The sequence below is a fragment of the Lepisma saccharinum genome, chromosome 1 (assembly GCF_977018435.1).
Source record: "Lepisma saccharinum chromosome 1, izLepSacc3.1, whole genome shotgun sequence".
NCBI lineage: Eukaryota > Metazoa > Arthropoda > Insecta > Zygentoma > Lepismatidae > Lepisma > Lepisma saccharinum.
This window is the reverse complement of record NC_139229.1, coordinates 216793902-216818156: the sequence shown is the minus strand read 5'-3', so window position 1 is coordinate 216818156 and position 24255 is coordinate 216793902. Positions and strand designations below refer to the sequence as shown.

The window sequence follows — 24255 nt, the reverse complement described above, 5'->3', positions numbered from 1 at the left end:
ACTGACAATGGATGATTTTAAAAATTGTTTATTTGAAAATAAAAATGAAAAAAATTAATGCCTGCATATTATCTTACCAACAAAAATCATGATGTTTATACTACAATAAAAAATAAAATAGCCCTTGATAGTCATGACAATAAATTAGAAATATTAGATTGTAACATCCATACTAGAGAATATGGACACTATGAAAATGTTGACACAAAACATTGTAATAAATGTAAATTAAAAAGTTGATAAAAAATATTTATATTTAATTTTTTAATGTTATATATAATTATTCATATATTTTTATCGAGCCTAATCTGAAGTAAATAATAAAATTCTATATTCTATTCTATTCTATTTACAATTGTTCTATCACTCTCTCATTTTTTACATCATATACATATGACTTCTCTACTATTAATATAGCACTACATGTAGTATTTTCTGGTAGGGTTTCATGAAATTCACATATCAATTTTATCTTAGTTCGATCATCTACCAATTTTCTTTTTGACGCATTTTTAAAACATTGGTCTGTGAGTTATGAACTCATCTGGATTATAATACATGTCTATGTTTCCTTCAGTTACTCGTTTAAAAGCAGTAAATGCTTGATATAAATTCAAATAATCTTGTTCTGCAATGTTTAAATTATAATTTTCACGAGAGAACACCTCTTTTCTGCCATTCTTTAGATACACATTTTTAACTTTACAATTATCAAACTGGCTGCTATCTTTTTCCTGATTGTCATCTCTCCATGTCTGAAACAATACAGCTACGAACTCTGGCATATCGTATTGTAGAGATTGGAACTGATTAGTAATGTCAAATTCAAAAAATTTACCCTCCACAGGCTTCTGAATGCATTGATAAGTATAAAATTGAATCGGAATTTGAGGATTTTTCAAAATGTTGGCCTTGTATTTGAGAGCATAATTGGACTCATATTCAACTATAGGCATTCGTAACTCCATAGACGGGATCACACATTTCGCAGCTTCGGGTAAACTAGCCTCATTAGCTGTTCCATCTGCATTTAAAGTTTTGTATCTCATGATGGCATTATGATCATTGGGTGCTCTGCGAAATATGACACTCAAACCACCTTTCCACATAATTTCTTTATAATCAGAGAAAGTCCAAATAACAGTCTCATGGGGTACAGTACTGTGTGACGTTTTGCTTGAATTTTTGTTCCAGCTTCGAACCCCCAACTTTATAATATGCACTCTCTGATTTGGACAGTTTCAATGTCCCCACTGTAGTAGATGTAATTCCAGGGCAATCAATCCTGTCTATGACTGTACCATGCTTCCTAATTTCAATTTGAGAGAATAAAAATGGAACAAAATTATCTATAAGTTTTATAATAGCCCCGGGGAGGGGATATTTTCACCATTACTTTGTTTTACAATATAAAATTTTATATACAGATCTGATTTATGTGGATGAATGAACCCACCCCCCACCGTGATGTCATTCTGGATCTCTCTGTTGGGCTGATTCAAATTTGCAAATGTCCTCCTGTTTGGAGGGAAGGACTGTAATTCATAACTCTCGATATTTTCCATTTGGTATTTATTTATATATTTTAAATATTAATTTCTATCATTGCAGTGCTATTAGCACCAGGAAAATCGATGATCTCACTTTTCTTATTCGTAATTTTTATCTCCATGTAATTAACTTTATCAATAGAAACAGGGAAATAGACTGGTGGGATTGGGGAATAGAAGATGGGTTCCATAAATACTGAATTTGGTTTAAATGTAGCAATGATACTTGTTTCTTTGTGGCTACAAATCGAATTTTCTTCTGCTTTGATAATCATACCTTTGGCAATGTTGCAGTGAATATTTAATGTCTCTATACCTAAGAAGTTTGGTACAAATTTACCTACGTGCCTAACAGCTGGTTCTAATTTGCTATTGTTCTCAAATCCTAGAAGTTCCTCCATGGTAGATAGGCCCACTGTTTCATTGGTAGGCACAATCTCCACTCTGTGTGTTACAGAATTTTGAGATAGTAATACGGTGTTTTTAAGTTCAGATTGTACAGTAGATAAGTTATACTGTCCGGGAGGAATAATAATTTTTTCATTACCTACTAAGATATTATTGTTGTAGGTAGTTACATTCGGAATCAGATACATGCTGTAGAATGCTCTCAGAGCTATGGATTTTGGATAGATAATATCATCGTGAAAATGCAGTTTCAAAACCGAAGTCTCGCTGGATAGATGAAAAATTCCCATATTTAATATATAATACAGCTTTTTGAAAATATCTTAATTTGATGTTTGGTATTTTATTTAATATTCTGAGCATCGTAATGCAAACATGGCCACACATAATTTGATCGAAATATTGAATACGATCGTCGTTGTAATAAACCTTAACATGTTGTAAGTAACGAATTAATTCTGTAGGGGGTACCCTTCCGAAAGAATCGAAAATAAAAGCATTGTTATTTTGTTTATAATAGCATATCCAGTGGGTACCAATATTTTCGGACTTATGAAAATTGACCACACCACATTCTCGAGAGTGGGGACTACCTTTAGGGAGAGAATCAGACATGAAAACCCCCTGAAGTGTTTAATTTTAAATATTTTAACTAAAGATTCAATGTCTTGGTTCGTAATTTTGCTTCTTTTTTTAAAATTTTCTGAGTTAAAATTGAATTTATTTTTAAATTTTTAAGATTTTGATATGGTATTTGGTACACAACTCCTTTTGGCTTCATGTTGTTGTTATTATTTATTATTATTATTATTTTTCAGAGTATTTATATTATATATTTATTTATAGTACAAACTCCACCCTAATTTTTGTTTTGTATTCATGGCAATAGTTGTACCAATGCTGTTATTCTTTCACCTATTAATGCATCTTTGCTTGTTAATCTTCCAAATCCAGTCTCTTCTAATTTTTGATCAGCCACATGACGATCATCCATATCTTTGTGTGTGTTGTATGCAATGTTATGTTCGTTACAAGCTGCATCGACAGGATTAATACCCCTATCTCCTCTTTCTAACCTTTTTTCAAGTTTTGTCCCCGGACCACAGTATTGGTAACCAGATACTTGTACTTCTAATGGAAGTTTATTAATGATATAATTCAACAAACCTCGACCCTCTGCTACATTTCAGAATTTAGGAGGTAAAGTATTGATAATTTTAATTAAGTATCCTATACCTTTGCGATCGTTTACAAGGAAATTATCTAGTTTGTCACTGATCATGTTTAAAATACCCATTTTCTCATTATGGAAGTTGTTGTTCCCAGCATTTTCTTCCCCTGCTGAAATCAGCAATCTATCTATGCGTTTTCTAACATTATTTACCCACACAAATTCTTTAAGTAGAGTATTGTATTGCTTGATACCACTACAGGTTTTGAGTTGGTTCCAGATGGGTTTGATCAGATTTTTGTATTTATCACCACTGCTCATTTCACTCGCTTTTGACTGACATCATTATTTTGGAACAGAGCATCAGAGAGTGTCAAAATTTCAGAGTAACTGTTTGGTTGTTTTTTGGTGATGAGCTCCCATAGCCCAACAGTACCAGGATATCTGGACCAGCTGTTTCTCCCACCCAAATTAATTTTTATGTTGTCCCCTTCGAATTTTACTTTAGATTTGCCAGTTTTCCATAATACGCCTCCATAGTTGGATACAATCCAAATACTTCGTCTTTTTCGAATTTTCCAGTACTCAGGTAATCCCTTGCCAGGGGACCCAACTCGATTCTCTGCTTCTTCTATAGCTGCTTTAGCAGGTGGTTCCTTGAGTATCAGAGGAGTGTGGATGCTGTATGAAGGGGTAGTTGGAAAATCTGCATAATTTTTAGCAGTAAGAGGTACCAATTCATTGATGAGATATTTATTTTGTTCTGTCACACCCTTAATATCTTTACCAAGACCACTTGTTGCATCGATAAAGGGTTGGTTTTGGCGTTTGTGTTGTTCGTAAAAACCTCGATTTTCTGATTTCCAACCTTTGAAACGTTTGGACAAGTACTCTCGTAATTTCAAATTATCTTCAATTTTGTGTTTCGTCATATTTATTTTTGATTAATGGTTATTTTATATCGTTTCAACGTTCAAAAAGTCGTTGATTTTATTTCTGAATTTACCCTTGTTAGGTTTACGAGTCATGTCGATGGTGACAAATCCAAAATCTTCGCTGTTCCAAGAAGATGAACAGAATTTTGAAAATTGGTTGTAATTTAAGTCTCCTCCCACATAATCATCGTATACATGTTTCAAATTAGTATGATCTTGACGAAGCAAACAGATTAAGTTTGTATTATCTCGTAGTAATTGTTTGGGAAATTTGGAATAAGTTTGAGCCAAATAAAAGCAGTCTGTTTCTTTGTGACGATCCTGTGTAAAAAAAATTCTAATTTCATTCTGATTTTCCAGAATAACATCATCAAACACCACAACAGAATTTTTCAAACATTGGTCGAGAGGTTTTATTGTTGATGCAAATGTAGCTATGCCCAGTCTCTCGTACAGCTTCATGAGTTGTTGGTATTTCGGTTGTTCTAAACTCTTTGAGAATACATACAAATGTCTATTTTTCCAATCTAGCCAATTGAGGGCAAGCAAGAAATGATCAACCAGCAAAGTGGTTTTTCCACAACCGGATGGGCCTGCAATGAGGCATCTTATGTTATCAGGTAACAACTCTCCATTTTTTTATTAGTTTCCACTACATATGGTTAACGCTGTACCACATTCCATGTTGGTGTCAAAGAATCACCTGGTTTGCTTCTATCCAACTTTTGTCTGGCAGACCTAACCATTTCACATACAATTTATTATTTTTTTTCTTCAATATTTTCTCGATTAGATATGTATCTCGATATTTTGTTTTACTGAGTTCCTCTTCATAGAATCTCCCTTTTAATATTTTGTTATGATTATCTTTTATGATATATGTATTTCTATTCTCTGGTAAAACTTGAACCACTGAGAATAACTCCGTACTCCAATTTTTAGTGAATTTCTTCTCGAATAATTGTTTATATTTACTGACCCTTACCTGATCCCCTATTTTAAACTTTGGCTTCTTGGTAGTATATGTATATTTTTGACAATAAACAGTAGAAATCAATCGTTGCTCATCAGATTTGGTTACCTCAGCAGGTTTCATGTGAATAGTACTGTGTACTGTATTGTTATAATTATGAACTAGCTCGGGTAAAATTTGCACCCACTTATAATTGCCCTGTAGAGTAAATTGTCTCCACATGCAATTTTTTAATGTTCTGTTGAATCTTTCCAGTATACTAGCTTTCAGATCACTGTATGTAGAATAATGTTTAATATTATGTTGTTGCATTAACTTAGCAAATGTAGTATTGTAAAATTATTTCCCTCTGTCTGTCTGTAAATATTTTGCTATCCTTCCCTAAATAAATATCGACTTAAAAGCCTCGGTAACACAAGTACTAGTCTTGAATTTTAGGGGAACAGCCCATGCATATTTGCTTAAAGTATCAATAACTGTATACATATATTTGTAACCATGATTTATCTTATCCAAATTTTTTAAAGTCCCTGTAGCCATCTCAATCAGATCAGCCTGAAACAAATCATTCACGCCTTTCGTTACCACACTCAGTCGTTTGTAGTTACGACGAGCTGGTCTGTGTAATTCATTAACTATATCTTGTCTTGACATCGGATTCTATAAGAAAATATGACATAAAATGGATTATCCTCGGGGTATAATTGTTTCACCTCAAATAATAATTTATCATTAGCTTGCACAGAGAAAACAGATATTTCTTGATCCTCATGTATTTTATATTTCTTTCCACATTCGTCCCAATATGCAACAGGTGTCTGTAGTGCTCTGTAGACGCCATCTTTTCTCTGTATTGTGAAATTTGGCACTTCCACATGCTTTCCCTTCTTCACATAGACAAATTTTAAAAATTTAATTTCGCCATCAAGGAAAAATTCATGAGACTGACTGTAAGAGTACATTTTGTAAACATTTCCTGCATTAACATAAGTCCAGTGCCCTCGTACATTTGGAACACTCTCAAGCCTAACTATCTCAACGGTGTAAAATTGACGTAATTCGAGATCGTCTAATCTGCTAAATACCGTTTCTTGATATTCGTTTATGGTGCGTACCACTTCATAGTAGCTGGGTTTGATTTTCACATCGACATACAATTGTTTAAATTGTTCTTTGAGATCGTGAAGTTCTGATGTGAAACCTGATAAAGCAGATTCCTGGCTTGTTTCGAGGGTAGCAATTTGTTCTCTAATGTTGGAAGTAATCTCCAGTACTATCTACAAGTTTCAATTTAGTGCTCTGGTTTGTAAGATCGAATACCTGCCTTCTGATTTCTACAAACAATGCATGTAATTCATTCACAATCTGATTGGTAGGCAAAGTAGCAATAGTATCTTGAATTATGGCAATTTCCGCTTGAATATTCTTAATGTCCTCCGACTTCAATATTCTATTTACTGCTCTTTTTACAGATCTCATCTCCTGGGAAGTGGGTAAATTGGATACTGTGTTTTGAAGTGAGGTTAAAGCTTGCTTAACTACATCTAATTCTGTAGCAGATGGTACACTGGTTAAAGCATTTTTAAGTTGCTGTATGTCATCTTGCGTAGGGGTAGACTGTTGCAGTGTTTGCAATTTGTTCTGTATGTCTTCTATGAGATGGTGAAAATGAGATAGTTCAGATTCAGTGCTGAGATTCTCTGATTTTGTGGTCTGTTGTTGAATTATATTTAGAGATTCAGTTATGTTTGGCAACTTTAATTCAAGAGTTTCATGTACATTCGTCAATTCGTTTCTCATGGTTGTCAAAGTATCTTCAATATGAGGTATGGTAGCCTGTATCTTTCCAAAATCTTCGTAAGTTTGTAATTGCAATTTGACGCTGGCAACACTGCGAGCGATGGCATTTAATTCGGAAGATGAAGGTAAATTATTGATCAAGTCTTGTAATGTTTGTAGTTTGGATTGAACTTCTGTTATGGCTGCATGTAATTGGTCTGTTTGCAGTTCAGATTTAATATATTCCAGTGAGGGAATTTCAAAAGATAAAAATTGGTCCCGTAATTCAAGAATGCTTGCTCTAAGCAGTTCATATTGCTCTTGAGTCTTGATAGTTTCAAATATGGAAAGTAGTTCGGTACGAATAGTATTCGCTTGGTTATTTAGTTCTTGCTTTAGATGTTCCGAAGTTGTTGTTTGAATTTGACGGAATTTCTCAAGATCATTTTTTAATTTAGCTAAATTCTCTTTTAAATTTTCAACATTATCGAGAGACGGTAAATTAGTATATTTTTGAAGAAAAGACTTGAGTTCCCCATCAATTTTTACTATGGGATTAATTAATTCAGACTGTATATTGGTAATTTCAGCGTGTAGGCTTACATTCAAAGAATTTTGTAATATAAATAAATCAGATTTAACTTTCTTAACACGTTCGTCAAATTTGGCAATGTCGCTGGAATTATCTGGTATTTCCTGCCTTCTTCTGTTTCCAAATATGTCAATTTTTTGTTTTGTTTTATTTATTTATGTTTTTTTTTTGTTTCGGTATTTATATATTCATAAGAAGATAGATTATTCTTATTTCCATAAAGAGGGAAATTAGTTTATCATAATCGCCAATTATTTCAGCATAAAGAAAATCACCTGCTTCCACATCATATATTGTGTTGGGAATCATATTATTGTATTTAATCTTGTACAAATTTCGACCTATGTGTACAACTGCTGCATTGGATGGAGAGATACTTATTTGAATCTTTCCTGTCACAGGGATTTCATATGATGGATTGTTGTTGTTAAAAACATATAGTTGCTTTCCGGTATTCTCATCAACTTCGTACCATATATTATTAAGTTGAATAATGACCAACCCTCTCAATTTACGATGAAGATCGGATATCACTTGCATGCTGCTGTCAGAACTTCTCTCTATTTGGGGAATATGTTGCTGTTTATAGCCAAATACATTCATTAGCATTTTTTCTTTTGGGATATTTTTATCATTTTAATATATTATATTTTTTACTAATTCTTAAAATATAAAATATTTTATGATAATCTATGTCGACTTTTAAAGAGTTCGTTGAGACGAAGCGAATAAAAAAACCGCACCATTCTACGTTGCATAGTTTTCGAGATATGAGTATTTTAATAATTTGCAAGTGAACACTGAGTCAAGAAAACTGTAAGACAAAATCTATTACTTATTGTATTTCTTTATTACACGCAAAGAAACACATAACAATCTTTATTCCAAGTTGAATCTGTTTAGCGTGTCATGTCACGAACTGTCATCGATCCTCTGTTCGCACACTACATATGTCAGTGTTACACGCTAACATTGATTTCCCGTCGCAAAACATGACCTCGCTATTCATTCATTCATTCAGCTTTTGTATCTCTGATTTTTTAGGAGGAGAAAAAAAAGAGAGGGAGAGGGAGGGGTTAACATTCCCCCCCAAGACAATATTTATTAACATAACTTTCCCTAACTGGCCAAAATCTCCACCTTGCAATAAATCATGTAACCTTAAGAAACCTGCACAAACAAAAAACATGCTTCCCTCGGGAACTTTTGGCTTTTCCGAACAACACTGTTTTTTGCAAATCAATAATACAGTATTTCTAACAGGGCATTGAATGGACTGTCTGATAATTCACCTGACACTGATGAAGACAACTACTGTGGGCTTTGTGGAATACATTATTATGGTAAGAAAGGACCACAATGTGACTGGATCCAGTGTATTCATTGTAGTATGTGGATGCATGAAATATGTACCAAATTCACGTCCATGTGTCCAAAGTGCAATGCAATTTCCAACAAATGTAAACCGTAAACGAGGCTATTAAATTCAAAATAAATGTTGTTAGAAACGCTATGCGTGTCTGTACAAATGATGGTCTGTTTACGAAACAAACGTTAATAATCATCCACTTAATGCTGTAAATTATTTTCCTTTAACACTAGAAGGACCGGCGTAACCTCCCTACCTATAAGGACATTTTGACCCATAGGATATTTTAAAGGAAATTAATTGCTACGCACTTATTTACATCACTCTGAACTGAAATATCCTAGTAATTTTATTTTTTTATTTTTATGCATTTATTTATTTATTTATTCATATTTATTACAAATGTTACAGTATATCTGTAGTAGTCAGAGAGGGGGCACGAGCAAACACCCCCCAAAATCTAACAATTTCTTAGTGAAATTTAACTGAAAATTATGATTTTAGCTGATTTTCCAAGTGTAAAAAACTGAAAATTTGTTTTACACAAGAGCTTAAATTCCAATCTTATTGTATAAAAATTCTAAGAATTAGATAATTTCCCCCTATAACACCCAATTTTTAAAATTTCACTTTTTCAAATAACTAAAGCGAAATCCATTACTTTTTTTTTAACTGTAAAAAATAATTGACTCACATGAGTCCATTTAAAATGTTTTTTTTTTTGCAATTTTTGGGCCCCCCAATGTTACTAGAATATCTTAAACTTGTATATTTCTTGTACCGCCATGATGTTGCTGATTAGTTATAAGCACAAACAGTGTGAATAACAATGTCATAACACTTGGAGGATATGAGAATATGCAAGTACGGTATCTTCGGTTCAGATATAAATGAACCGAATGTCTATATATTTAAAAATTAATACACTTTCAGTCTGCTTGACAAGATCTAAATATCTTCCTTCTTGGCTAAAGTATATCACTTCTATTGCACATACATGCATCTTTAAAAAATCACACATATATTTAAAATACCTTCTATATACTTGAAAACAATTTCAAATTTTGCAATATATAGACTATTTCGTATTTTGTATATTACACATTTTCTATTTTGTATGATATTCATAGCGTTAAGTATGAGTATAGTGTGTGGGGGGGGGGAGGGTGAAATGTCCAAATGTACTTTGTGTTTAATATAAATATGTATATGGTTAAGGAAAGGCTGTACGGCCTTAACTCTGTCATTCTAAACAAGACGTCAATAATTAATATTAATAAAAGAAACGAGCGCCTCTATATTGATACTTGTAGATTACTTGCTCCCAATAGAAACTGATCTCATATCCTATCAAAAGGAAACTAATTATTTCGGACACGCGTGACAAACAAAAATGAAAACTAGTCAAGAGTTTCACTAGATCAGTACAACATAAAATACTCTAATAGGAAGAAAAAGTGAAACAATTAAAACTAAAACTTCAAGTATATGATTTTGCTAACTGTAGACACATCTCGTACATTTGTGAAAAAAAAAGAATGAGAATGAATAAATATAGTTTAATATTTCAGTGTTATTCCACATAATTGCTTTGGAAATATCTGTAAAATATGGACTTAATTACGAATCTGAAGAGTATAAATAAAGGCAACCATATTTATGACAAATTAAAGACATTCAAATAATGCAGATAATAAGGAAAGATAACTTGGAAAGTAGCTGCGTTGTTTCATGAATGAAGTATTTCCGTTTAATAAGAGATTAATAGCATGATATAAATGATCCGTTTGAATTAACAACGTCACAGACGGATGAAGGCAGAAGAAATATAGGCCAAGGTGAGAAGAAAGTTTACGAATTGTTGGAATTCTCTTTCAAGGTTGAGACTGTCCTATTCTCAAACTGTCATGTTCAAAGTTAATATTATTTATGTTATTGATGTTGTTTTTAACTTATGCATGTTTATTTTATATATATTGTTATAATCATCTTATCACGCTGTATAAAATACAAGAAATCAAATTGCTGTAACCATAGCAACGAGAAATAATAAGTACTAAAAATGGTGATGGAAGTAGTGAGATTTTCTGCGCCTGTATTGTATTTATTTTAAATATAACGGTTATCGTTAATTACGCAATTTTATTTGCATTGATAATCGTTCTGCAGGTTTAAGCGCAGCGACGGTTATCAAGAGTGGCGACCCAGAAGCCAGGATTGTTCAAAAAGTGTGCAATCTTCTGACAGTGGTAAGAATGTCTGTTGTAATGGAACAGAATTTTTGTCATATGCTGAAGTAAGACTTACGTCACAATCTTCAGTGTGCTTGTATAACGTAACTTCTTAAGTGAATCGTCATATGTGTGAAGATCACAATGGCTGATAAGTTAAAGCAAAGTAAATCTAAATCGTCGCGTAAAGAAACAAACATTCAGGCTAATACAATGACTACTTACTTTGATGCTGATAATCCCGTAGTCGCTTCCAGTAATGCGAATACTACAGAACATGATGTTTGTTCTACAAAACCCGACAAATTATCTTGTTGTAATGAACCAGACAATGATTTGAGGTATGTTCAGTGTACTCAGTGCTCGTCATGGCATCACATATCTTGTCTCAAACTTACAGTCACTCACTGGACAATTTATTCGACTACACTAGAAAATTATTATTGTAAAGGTTGCAAACCAGATTATGATCCTTTTAGTTTGCCAGCTTATCTAGAAACTCTTAACCCGAATTTTGGCGATTTGTTAAGTACTGTTAAGAGTATTCAATTGCTTATGGTCGCTTCTAATGAAGACCTCAAGACGAAACTAGAACAGTCTAATGCTGAAATGAAATCTCAGTTAGAAAATTCTATGAAATCACAGTTAGAACAGTCTAATGCTGAAATGAAATCGCAGTTAGAACAGTCTAATGCTGAAATGAAATCTCAGTTAGAAATTTCTATGAAATCACAGTTAGAACAGTCTAATGCTGAAATGAAATCGCAGTTAGAACAGTCTAATGCTGAAATGAAATCTCAGTTAGAAAATTCTATGAAATCTCAGTTAGAAAATTCTATGAAATCACAGTTAGAACAATCTAATTCTGAAATGAAATTGCAGTTAGAACAGTCTAATGAAGAACTAAAAACACGAATGGATCTTGCTAACCAAGATATGAAATTACAGTTACAGCAATCTAATCAAGAATTTGCAGAGTTTAGTGAGAATATTAAGTCTCAGTTTGAACAATTGGAATTGGATATTTATAGTAACCTAACTTCAAAATTTGAATTGGTTCATCAAGAAATTAATACTGTTAATCAAAGATTAGACAACTTGACTTCCGATGTTAAAACACAACTTGATTCAATAGCTTCCGAATGTGTCAAGAAAAATGAACATTTGGGAAGTATTTTAAATAGCAATATTTCTCAAATCCGAACAGAACAAGACGTTCAAGGTCAACAAATTTTAATAAATAAAGATTTGATTAGTGAATACGATAAATCTATTACAGTATGTTCATCCAAAATAACTGATATTAATAATAGATTGACATCGTTGGAAGTTGCTGGTAAGGAAAATGTACATTTTGGAACGTATCTTATTGATTGTAATAACAGGTTTCAACATATAGAATCTCGTATTGATGTTTTGCAAACTAATTATGCAAATTTTCAACGCAACACAAAAGAAAATTTGAAACCTCCCCTTGCACAAAATAGTTCTCAAACTAAGACATCGCGTGAAAGGGCTAGAAATGCAGTTGACTCGGGGGTGACTAATTCATCTACTTATTCATCTGATGAATCTTTAACAACCCATGTGAAAACAACGTTCGATGAACCGCATGTTCGAAATCGTGTTCGCTGGAAGCGAAACAAAAGATTTATTCCAACCTGCAATGAGGAACATTATCGAAATAATATGTCACCTAATAGTGTACAGTTTAAGGATACAAGTAATTATGCGATTAACAATATGCAGACAACTTCTTGATTGAATTCTACCGTTACAAATATTGATAAACATTCCAATGTTCAACAATGTTGTTCTGCTGATGGTGAAAATAGTTACATAAATCAAATGTTTACATACTCGCAAGAACCTAACCTCCCTATCGTTCATCATAGTAATGTCCCTGGTGAAACGTGTGGGTTTCGTCATATTTCTTCCTTGCAGAATGAAGCTTGCAGACCATGGTTTCAAGGTGAAAGGCGTAATGCAAAATTAATGACTGGCACAAGTTGTCCAAATGCTGAAATTGGTGTTAATGAGTCAAATACAAATAACAATTACTGTGATAATCCACAAAGTCAGTTTGATCGTTGTATTTCTCCAACGTCTTTACCTGTAATTACTGTTGGGGATAGAGGAAACAGATATGTAAAGATAAATGAACTGTCTCATTTACCTAAATTTTCTGGGAAAATAGAAGACCAATCGGCTCGAGAATATCTAGAACATCTTAATTCTATGCTTGATCTTATGGGCATTCCAATTAACAAAAGGCTACAGAGTATTCAGCAGTGTTTCACCAACAGAGCTGCGTACTGGTATAGAACTCACAAACGTATGTTTTCTTCATATGATCATTTTCAAAGGGAATTCATGAAGCAATTTGCAAGTCCGGAAATAATACAGTCTCAGTTATCAGTATTAAGGAACAGGAAGTATGATCCTACAGTACATGGTGATTTAGAAAGCTTTGCGTTGAAAACATATTCAAATTATTGCAATTTAGTTGAGAATCCAAACGAATTGGATGTTATTCAATTAGTTATTAGCCAGTTACCAAATAATATAGCTAATAACATAACTTGTCATGAGATACGTTCTATGGACCAGTTAACAACTATGTTAAGGAAATTAGATGATGTCCGAACTAGTAGAAGAGGACTTATTTTCTTACCGGAAGAAACCGATAATAGTAGTAAGGTTAAACCGAACAAGAATCCTGACAGTATGAAATCAAAATTTAGTGTCAAGCAAATTAATGTTAAACACACCAAAAACACTTGCTCATCTTCTACTCAGACTTCGTCGATGGATGCTCAAGTACCTTTTACTAATGAATTTGGCAATGCTAATTCAAGATATGGACAGTTTAGAGGTAGCAATGGTAGTTTTAGAGGACGTAGAAATAATCGAGGCTATTCAGGATTTTCACATAATAACAGAAATAATTTCAGATTCCAAAGAAATAATGCATACTCTGGTATTTCCGGTGACATTACAAATAGGCATTATAATCAGGATGCTGTAAGTTCTCAGTTACCTAACAGTAGTCAGAATGGAAGGATTTTCTACAATAGGCAAGCGCAGTATACAAGTGAGCCTGCTCTCCCTCCTACTTACAGTCAACCTGTTAATGTGACTTCATTACAACCACAAGATGCATCTACAACTTCTGGAATATCAAATTCTCCTTCTGGAAATGTATCAAGGACCTTTACACGACAATCTGGTATTGGAACATCTTACCAATCAACAACAAATTTAAATTAAAGGAGCGGATGGAAGTGCCTCGTTCACTCTGCTTTCTTTCAGAGAGGCCAAATTTGAACAAGCGAAATTCATTTCAAACACAGGAAATTATGAATGTACGTGATGATAAAGACTTAATATCGGAACCACTACAAGTGAATTTTCTATTGGAATGGTTTGAAGAAGAACCTGAATGGACTGTTAGTGATTATGATATTCCGGTTCCATTAACTGAAGTTCCAGTTATTCATGGAATTATTTGTCAAATACCTGTAGTTTGTATTATAGATTCTGGAAGTCAGGCAAATGTTCTAAATTTTGACGTTTGGTGTAAACTATCGTCTTTGATTGGCAACATTAAACTGGATAACGTGGAAGATGTAAAACTCACCGGTTTCGCTGGATCCAAGAAGTGTAAAGTTGTTGGCAGTAAAATTATTAATCTGCAGATAAAGAACGAATACTTTTCTATGGAATTTTTTGTTCTTAAAGAGTTGAATGCCGATGTCATTTTAGGAGTTCCATTTTTGAGGAAATATAAAGCTGTAATTGATTTTAAAGAAGGGAATGTAAGTTTGCTAAATGATAAAGGAAAGGAAATTTCCTCTGTTTTAACTCGGCAATGTTCTTCTACAGAAGATTTGAAGTATTGTACAAAGTCTAACTTTTGTTCCGAAGATAGATTAAATGATAATGAAAGTTATTCATGTAGATTGTTACGTGATGCGTCAACTTTGAATGATGATGTAGAATATATGCCAGCTAAGAAGTCCATTTATGAGTCTGTTTTTAGAAATGATAATTTAGACAATTTGCAGAAAGCTGATTTATTCAAACTTCTGTCGTATTATCACGTACAATTTTCAGATAAACCTAGAAAAGCAATTGTTGAACCTTACAAGATTCAATTAGATACTGTAACACCTATTACAAGCACACCTTATCCCATACCAATATCAAGGAGACTACCTTTAGAAGAAGAGCTTTCCAAGTGGGAGAAATGGGGAATTATTTACCAGGATTCTTCACCATATCTTAACCCTCTACATATAGTGCCAAAGCAAGGAGGTCTTTGGAGACCTGTGATCGATTTTAGGAAACTAAATCAACATGTAATCTCTCCACAAGTGAGTGTAGAAGCAATCAACGAACTGTTACAGAGGTTCCTAGGATGTGTTTATTTTTCTTCAATTGATTTATCATGCTGTTATTTTCAAATACCGTTGACTGAAGATTCATATCCTTACACAGCTTTTTCTTATAGAGGCAGACAATATCTTTTCCGCTATCTTCCGTTTGGGATTCGATCAGCAGTCTCAGTGTTCCAGGATAGGATGAATAAAATATTCTCCACCGATTGCCGAAATTTTGTTGTTTGTTATTTGGATGATATTCTAATTTTCAGCAAAAATTGGTCTCAACATATGCAACATGTAGAACTAGTTTTACAAAAGATAAAGGGTGTCAATATGTCTATTAAATTTTCCAAATGTAAGTTTGCTTACAAAGAAATCTGCTTCCTTGGACAGATAGTGTCCGGTGATAAAATTATGGTTGATCCTGCAAAGAATTCAGCAATTATTAATTTTCCAATTCCAACAAACAAACGCTCATTGAGAAGGTTCTCAGGATTAGCTAATTGGAGGCGAAAGTTTATTGAAGGATTTGCTGAAATGGCACAGCCTTTGTATGATCTGTTGAAAAAGGAATCAAAATGGCAATGGAATGATGTTCATGCTTCAGTTTTTGAAAACCTCCGCAAGTCACTGATATCTGCAAAGGCTTTGTATCAACCAGATTTCACGAAGCCTTTCAATGTCAACACAGACGGTTCGAAGAAAGGAATAGGAGCTGTTCTATGGCAAGACTCAACTGAAAATTCTGAAGAAGGACCACGTATAATTCAATACGTTAGCAGATCTCTTAAAGGCAATGAGTTATCATATAATACTCACGAGATTGAATGCTTAGCGATATTATTTGCTTTTGAAAAATTCTACATTTACATAGCTGGAACTAAGGTGAAATTGTTTACCGATCACCAATCTTTATCTTGGCTAGAATCTACTAAAACTTTGAATCCACGATTAAATCGTTGGAGTTTGAAATTACAAATGTTTGATTATAATGTATATCACGTGCCGGGAAAATCGAATGAAGCTGCAGATGCTTTAAGCAGATATCCTGATTTAAGTACAGGTTTTCCAACTCTATCGGAACTATATGTAAATAACATAAGTCTTGATTTTCTTGACGAAGATAGTGTAACATTTTGGCAAGAAAGTCAAAATTCGGATTCTTATTGCAGTGCCATTGTACAAAAGTTACAAAATGGGAATTTGTCACAGAATATAAAAAGGCAATATTCGATTCAAGATAATATATTATTCCTGAAACATTTGAAAGAAGACAAGTGGAAACTTGTAGTACCTATTATTGTTGTACCCAAAATTCTTCATAAATTACATGACTTACAAGGTCATTTTGGATACTATAAACTATTTAATAAGTGCAGAAGTTTATATTATTGGCCTAAAATGAAAGTTAGTATCAAGCAGTATTTGAACGACTGTCTAACATGCGCAAAAACTAAACAAGCTCACACAAAAATTAGTAAGGATGAATTGCATGTATATTCTACTACTCCACATGATATGTTATCAATAGATCTTGTTGGACCGTTACCCAAATCACAAGGATATAGTTACATCTTAACAATAGTTGACACGATGTCCAAATTTTTAATGGCTTATCCGTTAAGGAAGGCAACGTCACGTGAAATAATTAACAAATTCAAGCTCCAGTATTTTTACCACTATCCAGCATGTAAGGTAATATTATCAGATAACGGTTCCCAATTTAAATCACAAGAGTGGAAGTTATATATGGATGACTGTAACATAAAACATATCACCACGTCAGTTTATTCGCCTTTCGCAAATCCTGTGGAAAGGTACAACAAAGAGTTAATACGATTGTTACGATTATATACTTCGCAAAATCATCAGGACTGGTTAAAATATTAGAATTATGTAACAGGACTTCTTAATAATTCCGTTTCGGAAATAACAAGTTTCACACCTAGTGAACTTTTCCTTCATCACGAATTAAAGGATTCAATTATCAATCAAATTAACTGGCCAGATGATTTAAAGTTTGTGCCCTGGAAACATAAGTATTTTATCGCCAAAGCACGTATTAAGGAAAGATATAAGTCCAAACCTATTGAGTGTGATGCAAATAAATTGAAGATAGTCCCAGGTGATATTGTTTTAGTGAAAAATCATGAACATAGTAGTGCAATTAACAAGAAAATTCATAAGTTTATGGAATTATGGCTTGGACCCTATATAGTTGATGCTGTGAAAAACAATTATACAATTTTGATGTCTATGGACGGAAATAAGATAACAACAAGGCAGAACTTGTCAAATATCAAGAAATTTAATTGTTCTGATGAAAAAAAAGAAGAATTGCTTAAACTAATGTAATTGTCATGAAGTGATGCATAAGTAGCTGTAAATTCGAACACTAAGATGACATTTTCAGAACTTTAGTAAAAAGTGTATTGTAAATTTGTGAATTGGTTCATTATGTCAAGTGAACTCTTTCATTATCCTGACGAGTGTATATTAAAAGCAGGACTCAAATCTTATATATTATGTAAAAAAAAAATGTTATGTTCATTTTTTTTTTACCAGGAGAAGGGGAGAGATTGAGACTGTCCTATTCTCAAACTGTCATGTTCAAAGTTAATATTATTTATGTTATTGATGTTGTTTTTAACTTATGCATGTTTATTTTATATATATTATTATAATCATCTTATCACGCTGTACAAAATACAAGAAATCAAATTGCTGTAACCATAGCAACGAGAAATAATAAGTACTAAAAATGGTGATGGAAGTAGTGAGATTTTCTGCGCCTGTATTGTATTTATTTTAAATATAACGGTTATCGTTAATTACGCAATTTTATTTGCATTGATAATCGTTCTGCAGGTTTAAGCGCAGCGACGGTTATCAAGGTGCCGGTATTACTTCAAGGAAGGAATCACTTTGTTTCTTCATCTTGCTATTCATGTCTCTGAATAATACCCAAAAATTCTTTCACGTAGCTGATTACAAGGAATTGTAATGAAAGATTTGATTTGATTTGATTTGATTTGATTTAGTTTATTTTACTTCGCGTTTTGTGCCTCTTGGCTAATTTGCGAAGATGGGGATGAGTGATGAAATGATGAAATTGATGAATGGACATTCACAAACAACCAAGCCCGACCGGGATTCGAACCCGGGACCCTTGACGTCGCAGCGCGATGTGTTAACCACTCGGCCACAGAGTCTTGCTCTTATCAATCTTCATCTAAAACTGAACGATGAAACATAAGTTATGTAACTGGTAAATTAATTCTAGAAAAAATAATGAAATGATTTATAAAGATACCAAGTTAATTGAGAAATAGAGGATGAAACTAGTTGTAGAAAAGTTTAAGATCGGTGGAATTTAATTAATTTCGCTGATGAGGTAGGGTTTAATTAACTTACTTTACATTAATTTATTATTAAAGAGTTTATTTATGTGGTTTTCCACATCTGACGCATTAGTCGGATAAAATATAGGGTCCGTTCTTATAATTTTAAATCATAGCTACACATGATACTACGTTTTAAATCAACTCCATGCTTAAATGGATTCATGTTGACGAGGCCTTACTTTAAAATGGATCTTTAACCACTGTTCACGCTGTTCCCACCGAGAAAAATTTAACCTCGGGGCACCTTGATTGTATATGAATAGCGTTATTCCTCATGCTAGCGGATAAACCCAGTTATATTACATGTAGATCATATCAGTGGAGACGCTAGAATATATTTTCTGCGTGACAAAGGGGAGGTCAGAGAAGCAAGTGGAATTGAAGAACAGACACAAAGAACACCAATGCCAAATGCCAGGATTCGAATCCTGTAACTTCGAACTTTTTCTATTTCGTATGCCAACAAGAGCTGCTTGTATGATCTTATGGTTTTCACGCAGCTGGGGGGATGGGGTGTACTAATTGGTGTCCAATCATAGAGCAGAACGTTATTTTGACAAAACCATGTTTTCCTGCTAACTGCTACGGGGAGGAGGGATTGTAATGTTGTCGGTTCTTGCCCAAGCTGTGGGTTTCGTAGGTTAACGCGGCAACAGAGGGTCACTGCCATAAAGGCGGGTCCCGCTCCTGTATTTCACTATAACTGTCTTGCAGTTAAATGTACACCCAAGATCACTGAAGTCTTTAGATTAGCGAACACCTCCCTCATCCATTGTAGCAGACGCAATAAATATAGGCTCCCAGTACACATCACTCGAACAGTGTTTTAAGGTTTTTCACATGCTGCCATCCCTTTACTCTGTTCTGAATTTCTTCGATATGTTTTCTTAGTTAAGTCGCTTTTCTCCTACTCAGTGGCTGCCATTGGATTCCAAAACCGGGGGCAAGGTGCCAGAACTGGGGGGGGGGGGAGGTCAAAGAAAGTATATTTCCCATTGTATATAAGGTTTAGCATAGTGCTGGGGAAGGGTGGCGAAAAGTGGCGGAGTAACTGCCACCCATTGCCCCCGTAATCGCCCCTACTGCTCCTACTTATTGACGTATAGCGACAATGAGGATGGCTGATGATTAGAAGTCATTGAAGAATTAACACTCACCACGAAACATGCATTCCCAGGAACTGTGGCGAGATTGTGAGTCTAACACTCAACACCCTTCGCCACCGAGGTGGCTCACTCCATCCTGAACGTTTCGGCAGATAAAAGAAATAAACATATGCAATTCGGTGCAAATTGCAAGAAAAAGTTAAATATTCTTGGGATTTTGTATGGCATTCAAATACAGTATATCCATTTCGTGAATCATATTACAGTGATCATCACCATCTACATTAATGTTCTTAAGATGAGTTACACTCAATTACAATAAATATTTTTTTTTGCAAGTTTATCCAATTTCCCGAGAATATATTTCATACCTAATCGTGGAGTTTAGTACACCAAGCCCAGCAACTACAAGTAATTCAGCGTTGTGAAAGTCGATTGGGCAATCACACATTAGGGGGATGTCTCTCTAGGCTCTGCGTATTTATTTTTAATTGTTATGAACTAACATGATATCAATCAACGTAATGTTTAATTTAATGTTTTTAAATAAAATGAATTCTGCCTTGGTCAGCATATTGAGATTTTGATTATATCAAAATTATATTATGTCATAACACACGAAAAGTATTATGGGAAAAATCTGTAGACATGAGGGAGGGCACCACAAAATAGTTGAACAGTACACCACACACACAGTTCCCTCAAAAACTGAATAATAAATTCTCTGTTAGCCCAAATATACAATTCTTGTAAAATATTTATATGTGTAATAAATGTGACTGCTCTCGTTTGTAGAAAATATCCTCACGCACCCTACTCTGCTTCTCCATATTTTTTTCTAGCGCCATCATTGATAGTCTGCAACATTCCTTCAGATGGATATATTGGGGAAATAAACGTGATCCTCTGATCACATCTTTGCCATCTATCTGTATATTCAGTGAGACTTCAATTTCACACACAATGTGTGCAATACCAGTGAAGGCGCTAAATGGCCGGAAGAGGCCTGTTCACCCCTCAGCAAACAAGAAAAACTAGATAAATAAATGGTCTTTTAGCAAAACATACATTTTGATGGCATTTCGGTGTGTATTAAATGCAACGGCCTTCATAAAATAATTTCTGCCCTCCTTTGGCTGCCCACTCTTTTCATTGTCTTTTGCCGATTCTCGCATCCACAGGAACAAATTTCTCGTAGGTGTTCACACACATGCAAGGGGAAGAATATTGTTATTACTAGAAATATAAAATAAATCACTTCGCGACTGCAAAATTTATTACTGAGGCTGTAAAACAAGCAAAGTAACAAAAAAAAATCACTTAATAGGGGATCTGGTGTACAACTAGCATACACCATGAAGTGGTTAGCAAACTGTTGCTAAGTATAAAATAGAGATGTGTTCCTTTTCAATGGATGGTTGTTACTTTCTACATTGCAAATTAGTTAAGTTAGTGCTTAAGCATTACAAGACAATGTGTAGTGCTTTGTATTTAACATGTAATGAAGTACATCGTACGTATTCTGACAGTTCAGAAAGTACTTTTGTATTTCATAAACAAGAACTTTCGAAACAAGAAACAAGAGACATGCAAGAGAGGAAACGATTTCTATAGAAGAATGAAATACCAAGGTGAAAAAATGATTTCTTTTTAGTGTTTGGTTTCCTGGCAGATTCATATAAAACAAGCCCCATTATGTTTTCTCATCACTAATTCATTCAACGTCTACACAAGATATCGAAAATGGCTTTGAAGAGCGTGGTAAGTGTTAATTTTAGTTATTACAATTCAAAACATTATAGTTTTCGTTTGTGTCTGGTTAAAAAATCTAGCTATGCATATACTCTAATAGTAGATTTATTATTTTCTACTGCTTTATCCAGACTGAAACACAAAAAGATTGTAACGCAGATATGAGTTTTTTATCACATTCAATGCAATATCTACCAAGGAGTCCCGAGTTCGATTCCAGGTGGATGCACATAGTGGTTCTCATCACAGTTTAAGTATAAGTCCAGTCCGATTAACCTTACTGTGCATAAATTTTACTTAAAACAAGAACTCAATCAATCAAACAACCAGTCGGTACAATATTTGAATTAATCGTACACTACCCCCAAAAATCATGGATTTTAATGACATATTGAGATTCTCATGCCAATTATGTTTTTTTTGCTACTTGTCGCTGTATAGTGTATCATAGCCAATTATGAAATTTCAGAAATATCACAGCTACAATTTAAACACACAAATTGATATATTTCATACATGATAACTATTCTATAATCTATATAAATATATGATAAAAGTAATTTTGACAACTTGAAATAAATTTGTGTTTGTACTAACAGTAATTTTCTTTCTTATATCATAGCGAAAACTAAAAAGATAATCGTGCATTTACAAAATATGACTTTGTCAGTTGATAGGTGAAGGGAAGGTGTAGAGAAAAGGTCAGAATTATTATAGCTGTTGTGTTTACAAGACCAAGATGACATTTACATCGATTTTGATATATTTCATTCTAATTGGTAAATGTATATATTTTCAATATTTATATTGTTTAGCCTTGCATGTAGTACGGTACAAGGTAATACAATTAGAACAGTAAATCTGAAATCTCAAAATTCAAAAATTATCTACAGAAAGGTGTTATTTCAATTTCAGCTAGAATAAAAAAAATAAAAATAGGAAAAAGATTTTAATTGAGTATACATTAATGGATTATTTTCATTAAATAATATATAATGAATGACATTCTGAGAGAAGATTTAAATTGTACAATAAATATGCTATAACCAAACTCTCTACCTTAATTTCAGATGTCCATCCTTGCTGTTGCTTTGATGATGATCGTTGGATCAACCTACGGTAAGTATAATTTCAGATTATCATAATCTGGCAGAATTAATGTCTCACCTTCTCAGCCAAACAAATTTTCATCCTTCAAAGTTATTTTATTTGTTAGAATGAATTTGCTTGAAAACTTTAACATCTCGTTTGAAGAACTTTGAAGAATCTATATTTTTAGAATAGTTTTCATTAATAATTTTTAGAAAGATAAATTCCTCATTATTTCTAGATTGACATAAAAATTCCTTGTTAATATCTAAAATTCTTCGTCTGTATAGTGTCAATAAGTACACAATTTTGTTAATATCATTTCACTAATTCTAAAAATTGCAAATAAATAGATAAATGAGAAAACACAACACCCCTGGTCAAAATTTTGACGTTTCCCTTCAACTCTAGCTGTAGGAATCACCGGAGTGAGCAGCCAGAACAACAACAAAATCGCCATCGCCACTCACCCTGTTGTTGGCTATGGTCTAGGAGCTTACGGAGGATACGGTCTTGGAGGCTACGGAGGATACGGTCTTGGAGGATACGGAGGATACGGTCTTGGAGGATACGGAGCATACGGTCTTGGAGGCTACGGAGGTTGGGGTGGATACGGGCTTGGAGGATTAGGAGGTTACGGTGCTGGTCTTGGCGGCATTGGATACGGATATTACGGTTAAATATATTTTATGTATGCATGAACAGCCTGATCATGATCTTGAAAGTAGTGAAAATTAAATGATATCATGGGTGAAGTAAATTTTTGTGTATTTCTTCAATGATACATCATATTGATCATTTTATCGTGAATTAATTCCTTGGTACTTTATGTGCATAAAAGCAGAATAGCATTAATTTATTTGGAGAGGTATAACTACAGCCTGAAGTGTGCATCTACCTCTTACTAAAATTCGTGGTCATCATCATACTTACGTTTACTACAAGCTAAGTGAAAAGTAGTTATTTGTGGGCAAGGTTGACTCATTGCGAAACGTTCTCATGGAACGGGGGATCGAACTAGGACCTTGGCTGTCCCGATGGGTAGATGTAGCAAATATACAAACACTTGGATTTTACACCCAATCCGGATCACACATGGTTAGATATAAGGACTCGCGTACTTTCGACGTGGCCAAGGGCCACGTCTTGTAAGCTCGCATGCGTGACCTTCGGACACGTTGTGTGCGCAATCATGTTATAGATGGGGTTCTTCATAGATCTTAATGACTTTGAAAATGTCTGCATTTTGTATTGGATAAAGAGGAGCATGTGTATAAGTTCGGTTATTTGAAAAGCTTAGAAAGTAACTTGATGTGTGGAAGTGCTCTAGTATTATACAAATATTCAACATATTTTTGTCTATTTTCATAATAATAAACTGGGTAAATATTGTCCGTTTCAAAATAGTTAGATATTTCATATAATCGAATTGAATAGCAACACTATATTGTAATAGCAGTATTTACGTCTTTGTCAGTTTTACATTTTTAAATGTAATTTAAAAATAATTG

General features: G+C 33.7%; 1 protein-coding gene across 1 annotated transcript; it reads left to right on the top strand.

Annotated features, from left to right (window-relative positions):
* Positions 1-21620: 21620 nt before the first annotated feature.
* On the top strand, positions 21621-23491 carry LOC145991891 (uncharacterized). Its single transcript, XM_083127927.1, has 3 exons — positions 21621-21664; positions 22726-22774; positions 23156-23491. The coding sequence occupies exons 1-3, from the start codon at positions 21647-21649 to the stop codon at positions 23422-23424; spliced, it is 336 nt and encodes a 111-aa protein (XP_082984053.1). The 5' UTR covers positions 21621-21646; the 3' UTR covers positions 23425-23491.
* The last annotated feature ends 764 nt before the right edge of the window (positions 23492-24255 follow it).

Coding starts and splice junctions, on each gene's coding strand:
- LOC145991891 (XM_083127927.1), top strand. Junction 22,775..23,155: donor GATCGTTGGATCAACCTACG/GTAAGTATAATT, acceptor CTTCAACTCTAG/CTGTAGGAATCACCGGAGTG.